This window comes from Thunnus maccoyii, chromosome 6 (assembly GCF_910596095.1).
Source record: "Thunnus maccoyii chromosome 6, fThuMac1.1, whole genome shotgun sequence".
NCBI classification, from domain to species: domain Eukaryota; kingdom Metazoa; phylum Chordata; class Actinopteri; order Scombriformes; family Scombridae; genus Thunnus; species Thunnus maccoyii.
Window position 1 is genome coordinate 11,404,671 of NC_056538.1, and position 15,921 is coordinate 11,420,591.

Consider the following 15,921-nt stretch of genomic DNA (forward strand, 5'->3'; position numbering starts at 1 on the left):
TTAAGTGATAAACGTGTTGTAGATACTGTAAAATAGTACATAGGTCAATATTTTTGTAACGTAGACATTACTGACAATATGTTTGCTTTTCTTCTCCCAGTTATAGTGTTGATGGTCGTGAACAGTCACTTCCATGTGATATCATTTTACATGTTTGTAAATAAACCACTTGAACAAGTTCACATACTGAGTAATTTACTTTAGAGGTGAAACGATTGAAAATAATCATTAGTTGAAGCCCTGATTTATTTTATAAATTCGTTATAAAGTCTTTTAAAGGGGTAATCAAGCGATTTAGTATCACACTTTCATAAAGTTGGGGAACTCACAAGAGACAGATTAAAAAAGGATTGGAAGTTAGATCCTACACTTCCCATAATGCAACTCAGTGGTGTTGAAACTATTAGTTGATTAACAGAAAATTAATCAACAACAATTTTGACATTTTCTTTGTTTTGGACATTAGGTTGGACAAAACTGACAATTTGCAGACCGGATCTTGGGCTTTAAGAAAACATCAGGCATTTTTCACTATTTTTCCTCGTTTGTTTTAGGCTAAATAAATCTAAGAAAATGAAAAGATTCAACAATAATTAGAATAATTGTTACTTGCAGCTCTACAACTCTTGTGTCTTTTTGTTGGACCCTCCCTTCCTTCTAAACTTCCATATCTTTCAAACTTTTGCTCCCAGTTTGTAACACAGACTTTACATGAACATGTGTTGTCTCTAAGCCAGAGCAGAGATAACCCTGATGACATCTTCAGGTTTTTTTTGTTTTTTTTTAATCAAACTTCACAAAGCTTCCTTCACAGCCACAGGAGACATTACACAACTGTTTTCACACGCTGCGTTGTACTTTATGTCAAGTAAACTTGTGTAAAATTGATTGGTGAAATGTCCCTTTAAGTAATTTTACCTCTTTTTACATTGTTTCAAAATCTAACTGAAGCACAGTCGCAGAGTCTATGCTGATATAATCTGCCTAAGGTTCAGCTGAAAATAGATCACAGAGATTAAAAACAATGGAAATGACAATCAGCCAATCTTCTGTGATGCAGCCTCTGTGTGGTTCGAGCCACCCAGCTCGCTAAGTCTCTCTCATGGCGTGTTCACACCTTCAATAACCGTGTGAAGCTGCTCCTCGCCGCCTGCCTCGGGTCTCATATCCATGCGAGGCAAGCAAGGACATTGTTGCAGGGAGCAGCTGCAGTCCCAACTCAGCTGATAATTACCGTCTGAATCTGTCGAAACAGATGCAAACAGATGCTTTGTCTGGCGGACTGTAATATATGTTAAAAACTACCACAGGCCCTACTTTACTGTGAAGATTGAACAGCTTTGACACCATGAGGAGTAACACAATCTTATAGGTGCATTTTTGTGTGCAACATTCTCAATCTACATCCACTTCAGTGACTAGAAAACTGCTGATTCCTTGCAGTGATTTCCAGAGAATATTCCTGCATTTTCTCCCACAGCAGGAATACAGGCATGTGAATATAGCTCACTAGCCAAATAATGTGCAAACATTGGTCTGTTTATGACTGAGGCCACAGCCCTAGATCAAAATACACATTTTATGGCTTTGTGAAAGGTTTATATGTATAAACTATGATGAAACAGCAATGGATTACGCAATATAGATCAGAATTGACCAGAACTTTCTGAAAACTTTAAGTTCATAACACAAAGTGCTGTATTTCTCTCTCTGATCTCCAATGCACCAAATCCTCCTCCTCCTTCTACTACTACTACTCCTACTCCTCCTCCTCCTCCTTCCCCCCAAAAACTCCTGACAGACAAAACAGATGGAGCGGTATTAATTGAAAGCCTAAACAATGACCACATGACAGGAAGAAAAGATTAAGTATTCTTCCTCATGCTGATTTAATCAGGAAAAAACAATGTTCTGCTAGCATGTGAGCTGAAAACTGATAGTTAACAAGGGTACACTGGGTGTGGAATTAATGAGAATAAAGGCATATTTATATTCTGTCTACTAATTGAATAGAAGCGTATCCTATGTTGAACTTACATGGCAAAAAACATAAACAGCATTTCACTATTGTTCATTTTTGTCAAAGTGGGTGCTGAAGAAAGTGAAGAAACATATGTACAAACTCAAAATTGTAGCCTGGCACAGGATACCTTTATATCTGTGGTAAAACCTCTAATGATGACAAAGTGGAGTCCAGATGTTGGCATGATGACTGTGAATGGGACAGAACTCATCATATTCCCCACAAATCTACATTTACAGATAATCAGGAGTTTTCAGGGTTGATAGCAAGTTTTTAATTGTGACAGCAGATTTAGCCTAATATATCAAAATAAGTCAATGTGACTTTAATACAGGCCAACAACATATAAAAAGCTAACAATTAAATTACAGACAAAGTAAAAATGCTTCATGATGATGAGTGTGCATCCTGTGTTTCACCTCCCCTGGCTCTGCCTCTGCGTGTATCATTAGTGCTTTCTCTTTCCCTCGTAAGGGTTGAAGTCCGTTTTCATGCTGCCAAAAACTCTCTCTCAGCTTTCAGAGTCCATGATGAAGGTCTCAAAGTCTGGGTTGAGCTCAGACACCAGCGCGTCCACAAAGTCCTCAATGGTGGGCCGTCTCTGCAGCATCCCTGTCACACAAGAACACATCAGGGTTTTTAGGATGTGTGTTTGGGCTGCACATCTGTCTGTGCAAGGAAAATAGCTCTGGCAGGGCACTGGGATGAGCTGGTTTTGTATTTTCCATAACTCTCTGTCTCATCTCAAAGTGCATTGCCAGAAACTTAGGTCACTACAGTGGCTTTACAAAAGCAAGGATTCTGAGGCAAAAGGGGCTGATAGGAACATTTTTGAGAAATCCTTTAAACCAAGAGCTATTTTTATCCCAAAGTTAAGCTAAAATCCAATTAAGTTCATGGAAACAGGCTCGTGCTCCTGAGACTTTTGCTCTACTTCTAATCCCCCTGCAATGTCATGCAGACTGGCACACCTTATTTTAGAGATTTTTTCATTTTAATGTTTGAATTGCTGATATTTTGTAATTCAATGTGTATATTGTGTGCAAAGTGGCGCCTGATGTCTTTTAAAGTAAAAGATGAATTTGCACAACAAAACTTCATATAAAATGTTGAACCATTAAAGACAATGAGCAGCACTTTTTGTTTTTCCAAACTACACTTATACCCAATACTGAAATTAAGTTAAAAATAAGCAGAGAAGCTCACAGATCCAACTGACTGCAAGCAATAAAACAAAGCTGTAAAGTTCTGTGAATCTTGCTTCTGCCTTTAACAAAACACAAAGGTATACTGAACATTTTAACAGTGTTTTATAGGGGTGATACTGAGCTCACACACACACTGTCATTAAACCAGACCGTAGTGTCGTACAGCAAAATATGACTGTACAGCCGACGAGCTGCTGTGAGCAAGCCCTGGGAATGTCTGTCTGTGTTTTGAGAGCCTGTATGCCAGCTCATGCGTGGAGGACTCCCTCGCTCCCTTTACAATTCAGCTGTACGCCCGCTTTGAAGTCAGTTCATTTCCCCTTGTGTAGCTGCCAATGTAAATAGGCACTCTACCCCTCCCCCTCTTTCCTACATGGGTCACCTCCAACGCACACACACACACACACACACACACACACACACACTCAAACACACAAGCATGTCTGTACAGGCACGCATGAATGGAGACGCAAAGAGTTTCACACAGTGAAATGAGTGTATGCAGAGACACAGCAAGATATGGACAGTCACACATACACACGCACACACACAAACACATATCCACCCACACACACTGGTGAGTCTATGTTGGAGGAGCTGCCATCCAGAAACTGGCTCAGCAGGTAGAAACTGAGTGCAGGTTTGGCCTGGCCTGCAATGAATCGCCTTGCATGAGAGCACCAGAGAAGGGATTATCATCTCCTCTTACCCACCAGTTGCACCCTGCCCCTTGGCTACAAGATGATACCAACATACAAGGGTCCCTCACACGCTGCAACCGCAAGGCCCACGAATCCCTGGGAACAAGGCAGCCACATGAAAGCGATGGTTTCCAACCATAAATGATAGCCCTAATTAAAGAGCTGCATGATGTTTTCTGCTGTGGCCACTGTTGACATCGATGGCATTTGATGACCCCTTTAAAGTGGAGAGCGAAACGCTATGAACAGCTTAAGCTGCATTAATAGGCGTTAATACCAAAGATATTGAGGCCAGCTTATCGAGTTGCAGTTCATCACCCTCCTCACTGAGCTGGAATTGTAATGTAATACAATTTACAGAATAGTAACAAAAAAGCGCTCAAGTATTGAATTTCATTCCAAGATGACGTTATGCTGTCTGAGGCAAAGAAAGGGCCACATTCAGCCCAATATTCCTACATCTCAGTCTATTCATTTTTAAAGAATGAATATCAAGTTATTGTTTAAAAACAAGACTAGCACTCTAGAGCCATGCTCTCAGCTCTGTGAGGCTGTGCCTAGTCACAGTGGCCCTTGAGCTAAATGCTATCATGCTAATATGCAGATTGTTTTACATTTTGATAAATGCTAGCTACTATACTAGTAGAAACTTTGAGTATTGGGGAAAAGTGTCACTTTAATGTTACAATAAAATGTAATAACGCATTAAATAGAATGTGATGTGTTATTGTGTATTTTTGTGACACATTTAGCGGAGACGCTGCTATTTCTAAAAGTTTTTTTTAAACACACTTAAAGCTGAATTCAGTTAGTTAGCTTGTTTTCCAGTTGTGCATTTTTATACATATGTTATTTAACTAACTTGTTTTCCATTTATATACACTAATGGCTGATATCTGCGACAAACGCTGGAATGCCAAGTTATCACTCGCAATTTTGTTTGTTCTATTGTAGCTTCAGGATTACCTTGCGAGGAGCTGGATTCGTGAGATCATGACATCACAAGATCACATGAGAATCCATCTTGTCAGGCTTCAAATTACGCGCTTGTGTCCAAACCACTGGTGGTCCAGACCAATCAGCGTCACGAATCTAGCTGCCTCACGAGGTAAGACATGATAGACAGTGATGGACAGATGGTTCTGTGTAATGAACCATCTGGTGCGTCAGGTTAGCCTCAGAACCTCCATCTCAACAAATTAACATGTAAAAAAAGCAAAAACAACAAATATTTATATCGAGACATCAAGATTTAACTCTTCCTTAGGAATGAAAGTTTAAGAGGTCAAATTACACGACAATAAGATACTTTACTGATCATTGTATGAATATCTTCTTTTGGGTCACTCTGTGTTACCCCACACAGTTGATTTGCCCAAAATGACAATGTAACCGTCACACGATATCAATTTATCTACATATTTGACCATTTTCTTTATATCACGGTTTCTATCTTTTTAATACATCTGGTTGAATTACACTAAAGGCTATGATGATACTCAATAAGCAGGACTTCTTTATGACGATAATGGATTTTAGTATGTAATAAAGTACCTTAACTTGTCAGGTATTACATTGACTACAAGAGCCAAAAACATAATTCAACCAGTTTGTTTCCCAGAAAATGTATTTTACTGTGATATCACCCACTTGTGCTGCACAGAGGTCAGAGGTCAATCGTAGAACAACATCCATGAAGCTCTACACACGCTCTACACACTACTACACCTCTCCTCTGCACCAAAATAATAAAGAAACACGGCTGCACACATGCCCTTGACACTACACTTGTTTTCTTGACTTGACTGGGCTCTGCTGCTGATTTAAACTCTTTGTACACCGTCTGCTGCGTCACCAGCACTTTCTCTAACAGATGTAATTTCCTGACTGTGTATCCACAGGGGGATCTGATGTCTGGAGCCTCAGCTGCCACAAGTTAGTGTGTTAAACGAGCAATGTTAACATGACAAGAGTGATGAGAGGCAGATAGAGAGAGAGAGGGGAGAGGAGGAAGAAAACAGTGACACCAAAAGTCCCAGGAACTGAGATATAAAGGGAGGTGTGATCATGAATGAGGTTAGTCAGGTAAACAATAGCACCCACGCTGGCTTCTCATCACCAACAGCTCGGGGTGTCAGCACCTGGGTCTCACACAGCGTCCAACGGTAGATGAGGAAAGATTCAACAATGAGCAGTGAGATGTGAGTCTTTTCTCAACCCAAATCCCTGGGAGAGTTTGAGAGGAATGCAAAGATAACCTCAAAGTCACAACAACACTGTGGTAGAGTATCTGATCTGAGAAACTGCTTTTATAGATACACACGAGGAGGTGGAGCTGAGAGAGACTAAACAGACAAGCAGAGTACAATCAGCACACTGTAAAGAGCTAAGCACTGAAGCAGACAGGCCTGAGGAGAAAAATGGATGCTCTGCTTTTGAATTACTGCACCACACAAGTACATGGCTGAGCTGTGCAGTCTGTGGAGAAGTAAACTATGAACCTGCCACCACTTTACAAAAGTAACACTTGATTCTTTGACTGTATCAGACACATTTTTCATTTGCATTTAAAGGATCGGCTAACCCAAATTACAAAAAAAAACCCTTATCCCTGTGAGATTAATGTCATACATGTTTAAGTGAAAATAATTATTGGTAATATGTACAAGTAATTCATGGAAATCTACTTAGTTAAAGCAGCATTAACTTTTTTCTGACCACTAGGACCAGAAGAAACACAGCACTGACATTAATGTACATCAGTAATTATTCACCATCGTTTCTGGCCAAGTTGCCAAAGGAAAATCCAATACTAACTCTCCTTTTAGCTCCAGTTTTGGTTTCCACCAACTCCTGAGGGAAAGGCTTTTTAGGTGCTAAATGCTATAAGTTCACATGCAAATGCAAAATTGCAAACGTTGTGTGTTTGCTATTTGGTGCTGGGCTGTACAGTACTAACAGTTGCCTGTTGGGGCCAAAAACGGTGCTATATAGAGCGGTGACAGTGAATCAAAACAGTAAAGTTGGGGGCCAGAAAACCAAAACAATGAGCTGAAAGATGCTATAAAGCTAAAGCTAAAGGGAGCTACAAAGTGGAGTGATAATTCTTGGTGGGTTTGTCACTACGAGCAACCCCTTTTACCTACAAGTAGTCATGTGATCCATTGTTAACATAAAAATATTGATTATAGGCCCTTTAAAAGTAAAACACCATGTACAGTGCTTCATTGTCATTTAATGACACCATTACTAATTAAGCAGTAAGTAATGGTAGCAGAATGCACAATAAGTTTAAATGACCCATATTGTATAAAGGACTACATTACCCATAATTCAAGCCGGGGGGGGGGCGGCATTAAGTTTCTTGTTGTTAGAAATGTCCTGTATGTTCAGGCAAGCTAGACACTTGCTGTGGGTATTAGATGCCAACATATGCTAATTAAGCCCATTTGTTCTAGCAAAGATTCAGAGTTTTGTGTCATCTTGATGTATTTTTTTAACTATATCCCTTGTGGTATCAAGCAATGGAGACGGCTTTGGTTTTCAGTGTCCAGGTTTTGTGATATCCGCCTCTGAAAGTTCTGCCTCCACAATGGAGGTGAATAGAATTTTGTTTGTGCTGCTCATAGCATTGAAAACTTAAAAATAATCAGTAATCTTTTCAGAAACAGTCTCCCTGTTAGTCTGGAACTCATTGTGTCACTTTTTTAATTTTCTTCAAGACCATTTCTTTGGTGAAAGTAGATCCAGTGAAAACTATAGACAATGATGTGTTTTTTGTAATTTGGGTGAGCTGATCCAAACTGAGCTTGACGGTAAACACAGAAGCACCTCACTGAAGACCAGGACAAGTACGACCTTCTCCACACATTCAAAAAGGCCAGCCATTTATGGTTTACAACAGCAGCACCTTGGCAGTACAGATACTGTATGAGTCTCCCTGTATGCTTGACAGTGTTACAGCGGGCAAAACTGTACACTCACTCTTGGCTACACACACAGGAAAAACCAGAGCCAAACATAATATTGGCTTTGTGTCCATTGTTGGGAGAGCTTTAGGACAGAGGCTTTACCGTGTGAGTCATCTTGTATTAAAGAGTTTCCATTTCCATTCATAATGGCAATGACACAAACATTGAGGAACCAGGCTTCTACCCATTACAGTCAGATTCAGATTCAGATTCAGATTACTTTATTGTCCATTAAATTTACATAAAATGGAAATTGGTCTTGGGCACTGGCATATGAGACAATGCACAACATACACAACAATACACAATAATTATACATTTAGATGAGGTGGAATCTTAAAGTGACTAAGTGGCAAGTGGCTGTAATAAAAGTGATGAGGGGATTGTGTTTCCAATGGCATGTGAGGCTATCATAACCATCACAACAATGCATAATACACAGCAGTACTTAATAAATAAATAAATAAATGTACATTAAAATAGGTGATGTTGGTTGCCCTAAAGAGCGGCCTTAAAAAAGGAGGGGGCTTAGGTGAAAGGGTAATAAAAATAAATAAATAAAAAATTGTGTGCGAGTGTGTGGGTGGATTGTGGACCTATTTAAACAGGCTCTTACTGAGGATGGTCACAGCTGATGGAATAAAGGATTTCTTGTTCTTCCTGGCCATTGGGACTTCAAGTCTGCGGTTTGATGGTAGCAACTGAAATGCTGAGTGGAGAGGATGGGTGGGGTCATTGTAGATCTGGGTTGCCTTTTTGGTTGTCCTGGAGTTGGAATTTGTTTGTCTCCAATGATCTTGCTGGCCTGTTTGACAACCTGTATCATTTTGTTCTTTTGTTTTACTGAGAGGTTTCCATGCCATGAGACAATGTTAAATGTGAGAACACTCTCAGTTAGTGACCTGTAGACCATGGACAGGGTGTGCTGGCTGGTGTTAAAGCTCCTCAGTTTCCTGAGAAGAGCAAAGCGCTGTCTTACTTTCTTGTAGTGGTAGTCAACATTGTCCTGAAAGGTGAGTTTATTGTCTATTACCGTTTCCAGATATTTGAATTGAGTGACCTGCTCCACTTCCTGGTCATTTATACTGATTGACTTGTAGGTAGGACCTGCGCTGCCCGCTCTCCTATTGTCTTCTAGACACAGCTCCTTGGTCTAGGTGACATTAAGGTCTAAGAGGCTGATTCCAAACCAGGAGGCAAGGCTGTTTATGTACTGGTGGTAGAAGGCCCTGTTCATATCCTGTTGGTAGGCGACCAGGGCCATATCATCCCTATACAGTGCGTACGGAAAGTTTTCAGACCCTTTCAAGTTTTCCACATTTTATTATGTTTCAGACTCATCTTAAAATTGATTCAACTGATTGTTTCCTCATCAATCTACACACAATATTTACATAAGTATTCAGACCCTTCACTTAGTACTTGGTTAAAGCACATTTGGCAGCAATGACAGCCTCAAGTCTTGGAAATGATCCTACAAGCTTGGCACACCTTCCTTTTGGAAGTTTCTCGCAGAGCGTTGGTGCACAGCCATTTTCAGATCTCTTCCGAGATGCTCTATTTGGTTCAGGTCTGGACTCTGGCTGGGCCACTCCAGGACTTTCACAGAGCTTTCACAAAGCCACTCCTGTGTTTTCTTGGTAGTATGCTTCAAGTCGTCGTCTTGTTGATATGTAAACCTTCACCCCTGCCTGAGGTCCTGAGCACTGTAGAGAAGGTTTTCACTCAGGACTGCTGTATATTTTTCTGCATCCATCTTTTCCTCTATCCTGACTAGTCTCCCAGTCCCTGTCACAGAGAAACAGCTGCACAGCACCACCATGTTTGACTGTAGGGATGGTATGCATGAGGTGATGCTCAGTGCCTGGTTTCCTTCACAAATGCTGTTTGGAATTGTGGCCAAATAGTTCAATTTTCATTTAATCAGACCAGAGTGCCTTTTAGTGAGGAATGGCTTCCATCTGGCCACTCTACCATAAAGGCCTGATTGGTGGAGTGCTGCACGGATGGTTGTCCTTGTGTAAGGTTCACCCATCTCCACAAAGAAACTCCGGATCTCATTCAAATTGACCACTGACCTTGGTTACCTGTCTGACCAAGGCCCTTTGTCCCCGATTACTCAGTTAGGCTGGGCTGCCAGATCTAGGAAGACTGTTGGTAGTTCCAAATTTCTTCCATTTGAGAATGGTGGAGTCTACCATGCTCTTGGGCACTTTCAATGCTGCAGAAATTTTCTTGTATCCTTCCCCAGATCTGTGCCTTGAAACAATCCTGTCTTGCAGGTCTACGAACAATTCTCTCAACTTCATGGCTTGCTTTTCACTCTGACATACACCATCAACTGTGAGACCTTACATGGACAGGTGTGTGCCTTTCGTAATTATGTTGCTCCGCCATGTTTCTACATTAGCCCAGAATGGACAAGCCAAACACTGGCTCTTGGTAGGGCCTTTCACGTTTTTTGCAAGTTTTGCGGCCACCATAGGTTCTCCTACACACTTGGAAGGGGAGAGTGAGGGGAAGTGTATTCATTTGGTTGCAATCTGCAACCTCACCGCAAGATGCCACACTGGTCCTTTAAGATGAGTCTGAAACAAAACAAAATGTGGAAAACTTGAAAGGGTCTGAAAACCTTCCGTATGCACTGTACTTTATAAGGGAGAGGTCACTGCTGTTACACTGCACTTCATTTGTGTATAGTGAGAACAACAGGGGAGATAGTACACATCCCTGAGGGACATCTGTATTCAGGACAAGGCGGTCAGAAAGGATGTTGTTGATGCAGATGCACTGGGGTCGTTCTCTCAGAAATTCCCTGACCCAAAGGACCAGACTACTACTGATGTTCAGGTCACATAGGCGCTAAAGTTAATAAAAAGAATATGGACATGAGTGTTGGCTTTGTCTAGATGACAGTGCACTTTATCCAAGAGAGTGAGTGCAGCATCTTCAACACCTCAATTAGCTTGATAGGCAAATTGCATTGGGTCCATAAACTCAGCTGTTTGAGATGAGAGTTCTTTACACATTAGACACTCCATACATTTGCTAAGTGGAGGTGTGAGAATGATGGGTCTGAAGTCATTAAGAGATTTGGCATGAAGTGTATTTGGTATAGGGATGATGGTCGCTGTCTTCCAGGCCTGAGTTGAGAAATATTTGGAACAGTTGGGTGAAAATAAGTCCCACTTGGGCTGCACATTCCTTTTGAACCCTCCCCTTGAGTTCATCTAGGCCAGGAGCCTTGCAGGGGTTGACCCCTTGAAACACTCATCACTGAAGTCCTGTTTATCAAATCTGTAATAAAATAATTTAAGATTGTTTGAGAGACTGAGGAGGTCATCACACTAAGGGGCTGATTTCTACTGCCTGCTGATCATTTTGTTCAATCCCCTCCAGGCATCTCTTACATTACCAGTTCTCAGTTTCTCCTAAACCTTGCCCTTAGAGTCAGTCTGTGCTTTTTTGATATTGAGTCCTATCTCCTTGTTTAGCCCTTTCTTTTTTGAGAGTCACCTTGCAGGAAGGCTTTTTTCTTCAGGTTAAGGTGATGTTTCAGTTCCTTGTTAACCCATTGTTTATTGTTAGGGTAGATTCTGGCTTCCTTTGCTTTAATTACAGAGTTGACTCAAAAGTTTACATAGCTGGTAATGGTGTCATTTAGTAGTTCATACTTGTTTAGGCAGTCCTAGTCATTGAGAAATAAGCCCCTCTCACTAGCCTCAAAGCAGCCCCTCAGCTCTTCCAGTGAGTCATTTGTCCAGGCCTGTATATGCTGGACAGCGAGTTTAGCCCTCTTTAGTAACTGATGATACTTTGGTAAGAGGTGGATAACATTATCATCTGACCGTCCTAGACAAGGGCACAAGCTAGGCACAAAAGTGCTGTCCAAATTACCAAAGCACTGATACAGAATTGTATTCATGTTGTTCACATCCTTAGTCAACCATGCTTCAGGAAAGGAAATCAGGTTGGTCCTGTTGAAATCCCTGTCATGTTTGACAAGTACAGCAAGTTTGTGCATTTCATTCTGTAGTGAGCTAATGTTGGATAGAGTTATTGTTGGGAAAGGGAATCGATTTCCCCTCCGTTTGAGTTGATTCCGAATCCCCCCTCTGGCTCCTCTCTTTTTCTTACTCCTTTGGATTTTAGTACGGGCTGATCGATGTGCGGAGCAGATAATTTCAGGAGAGCTAAAGAGAAGTTTTGGAGGAGTCTTGTATGTCGGACACTTAGCAAATCCTCCATAGTGTAAGCAGGAAACATGGGCATGTGTAGTCCATTGTACCACAGATTGTGTGGTTCTATTCCAAACGCGCTTACAATGTCACAGATGATCATCAGAGTCCAGATCGCTGCTATGGGCTTGATCAACATGTTGTCAAACATGATTGCCAGGTGTGGAATTGTTACATATAAAAACTTGATACAGACTTTGAAACAAAGTAGACAAACAAACAGGTATGCTAGGAACCTAGGGTCAGCACTCACGCATGTGCCCCTCATCTCAGGACCTGCAGCATTTGCCGCTACATGGCCGACAGAATTTGGGTAAAACAAAGTGTTAAAAGACACATAACGACCAAAGTATTTAAAACAACTGTGGATCTCTCTTAAAAACTACACTTTTAATGTGTGCAGGTGAATGCATTTTAAGCAAAACACTGCTTTGCAGTTAGACACATTTTGGCCATTGAAGTACTGGAGTAATTGGCAGTTGAGTACATTGCTCAAGAGCACTTCAGGAATACTTGTTGAGGCCCAAATGTTCCAAGCTGGTGTGGGAACATTCAAATCACAGAGCCTCTTCTTTAGCTCAACTACAACTGCCTTGTCGTGTCTGTAATAGTAATTTTCTCTAAACACAACGGAGAGGTTCTTACTGAGAGACTGAAACCCACTTTAAATGGACAGTGCACTTAAATAAGGCTCTTGGCCTTTGCTCTATAATCACCAGCTCCATTCATAAAATTACTAAACATGTGAATCCAAGTGAATAGTAAAATCTGTTTTCACCTATCTGAGTTGCATTTACAAGTTTAAATTAAATCTCTGACGTAAACTTGCTTGCACAGCATGCACAGGATGACTTGTTTATTTACTTAAAGGGTGGTGGGAGATGGGTATCGGTCAAATGAAGACCTATGTGGCTGGCTAACAGCTCTGAGCCCTTGATAATGAAAGCCCTGGGGACAAAAATTTTAAAGAATAGCTTCGAAATTGCTGCGCAGCCCGCAGCTATGGATTGAATCTATCAAACATCTGAGTTACCGCCTAGAAAGAGTTTTGTTGTCACAGATAAAAAAATTGTGAGTAAACTTTCTGATGGCCTACATTCTTGTAAGAACTCATAAATAATATAGTTCTTAATAATTTAAATATTCTGATTATTACTTAAATATGCATATTCTGACTAAACAAAGACCTCTTGAGTTGTACAGCTTTTCCACAAAAAGTCTGTAAATTGCTATATGGCTCAATGTATTTTACCTGTCCTTACATGTATTCTGCTATTACAGCACTAATCACCACTGGTGGAAAGTGTCTTTGACCCATCAGAGGGCTCAGCTTAAAGTGGCTGTTTTATAAGAGCTATTGATCCCAATCCACTGGGCTTGGCTTTTTTCTGTTCTTTCATGATTTAATTGGTTTCTTTTATAGGCCAATTACATCCGCTTGCTTACTTGAAGGAAGCAGCAGTATGCCAGTACATTTAAAATGTGAACAAACTGCAGCATGCAGTAACTTGAGCCCAAGCCTCACTGCTTCTACAGCATCATATTCCCTGTATGTGTGTGAAACAATATTCATACACCGACATGCACACAGAACTCACTTAAGTCAGAAGAGTTCTTTAAATTCATAATTGCACATTTCAAAAGACATTTCTGGCTGCTCCAGTAGCCGTTTAGCTGCTGCTCATAACCATTCGAAACATGTCAAGGTGTGAAAAGCAGTTACCTCTGTTAAACCTGCAGGCAAATCATGGGCTCACTGCCTCTGTAATTATGCCTTTGAAGTTCAGGAAGCTTTTTCTGCAAACCACACTTAAAGACAGGCCCAGAAAGCAAGCAAGACAAGGGTGACGACAAATATTGCACTGGGAGGCTCTTTGTTGACTAAGTGCCTTCACAAAAGAAAAAAAACGAAGAAAAACCTGCAATTTTGTTGAAGATAAACCCTATAAAATACAGTAACCCAACCACTCACTGTGAGAAAAACTTCCACATCGAAACCTGCATAAAATTAATCTGTATTAAAATGCAGGAACAGATTTGTGTTCACGGTCTGTGATTTAGCTCAAAGCTCTATAAAGCCTCACAAAGCTGCTAGCGAGGCTGTAGAGTCTTGTTAATGCATCTCCTTTTGCAACACTTCTATTTTAAAATCATCAGCTCTCTAATTGCCACACAGCAAAAGCGATAACAAATTGCCATGAATGCCTGGAGCGGTATTTCTTTAAGTTATTAGGACTTTCGTTCCTTTTTTTCACAGCACTGTGGTCATCAAAAGGCAAATCTCAGTAAATCAAGAATATGACACTTCTCTCTGTACTTGCGCTGTAAGGTAATTTTCGTCACAAATCATGTCTTCTCTTAATGAAGGGCTGTAAATTATGTGTTTCGAAGCTTCACATCTTAGCTGTCAAGTTTCACTCAAATTCCATAATCATCCCCTCTTCAGACAGAGCTATATATCATTGTCACAGATGTGCTGTGGGACTGTACAGACCACCATGCTCTTGGGGTTTAGAGTCAAGCTGCCTCTGCACAAAGCACTAGCAGGGTCCTGGGACACGGCTACCAAGCCCAAGTAGATCCATTTTCTGTGCTCAGCGGCCGCGGCTATGGGAACAGCCTGGTCCATGAAAGCCCTCTCTGTAGAGGGAGCCGAGGTTCAGTTCAGTCAGTCGATCACCTTTCTCTCCCTTTTCTTCCCTCTTGCTCTCACTTTTTCCCCGACTCGCTCACTCTGTCCCGATGCTGCTGCGTTGGATTTAATGCCCAGGTTTACATTTCAACACCGTCTTTTTCCTGGGAAACCACCAGTAGCGGGCAGGGAGCCATGCAGATAAAGAGTCTGGCCTTTGATTAGCCTTACTGGGCCTGCTTTGGTTCCCGGCATGCCCTTCTGCCCCCTCAACCACCTTGCTGAAGGGGACAGCAGGGAAATGTTACACACCTCCATTTACAAGGGTGTTTGTTTGAAAGGATTATGTGGATCCTTCTTCCAGTCTTCTGCTCTCTTCTGGCCTAAATACTGCCATTGATATAAAAAGGCCCCTTCTTATTCTCCTCAATGACTTACTTTTCCATTCCCCGGTAGGAATTCAAGATGGTTGCAATGAACTTCTCAACCCTGCAGCGAACAATAGTGAAAAGCTAAATGTTTCAGCACATGCACCGATGTAGTTTTATAACTCTGACTTGGGCTTTCATGATGTTGAGGTGAATTATGAGGACATGATGTAGCCATCAAAATGGTGAGGCGGCTGGATGATTTTCGTTTCAAAATATGGGGACATTTTACTTTGGTTTGAGCATTTCTCCAGACATGGAACGGATTTTATTATGATAAAAGGAGAAAGAAATACAGGTGCACAGAATGAAACTGGACTGAAAACTATATTTAGGGACATTGCCAAAAATGTGAGACTGGAACTAAAATGTAGCAGTTTCAAAGCTCTTTTAATTTGATCTGCATTTATCGGTGTTGACATGAGATGGTTTTGGCTAAGTATTATTCCCAATGTAGACATGTTTACAGTCTTGAGGCTTGTACAATGACTTATGGCTGGGAAAAAAGCCAGAGGGATCAATATGACCCTGATAACGATTCTGCACACAGGGCGTGAGCCTATAATTAGAGTAGCATTCACTTCAAAGGGACCCATAAAAGCAAATATTGTCAGTTCAACAACAGTTAATTGGACAGTAGATCTAATAACAAGGATCTGATCTGTTGCTGGTTGTAATTTCAGAGGCTGGGCGCAGCCCTGGTTGGAGCTGTCAGAGGGA

At 41.1% G+C, this 15,921-nt stretch overlaps 1 protein-coding gene across 1 annotated transcript in view; it reads right to left on the minus strand.

The window, feature by feature from the left end:
* Window positions 1-1,870: 1,870 nt before the first annotated feature.
* LOC121899138 (mitochondrial intermediate peptidase-like) overlaps window positions 1,871-15,921 on the minus strand; it is a 37,174-nt gene continuing 23,123 nt past the window's right edge. The window contains exon 19 of the mRNA XM_042414770.1: window positions 1,871-2,635. Within this exon, the coding sequence (XP_042270704.1) occupies window positions 2,535-2,635 (101 nt within the window). The 3' untranslated portion in view covers window positions 1,871-2,534. The remainder of the gene's footprint in view (window positions 2,636-15,921) is intronic.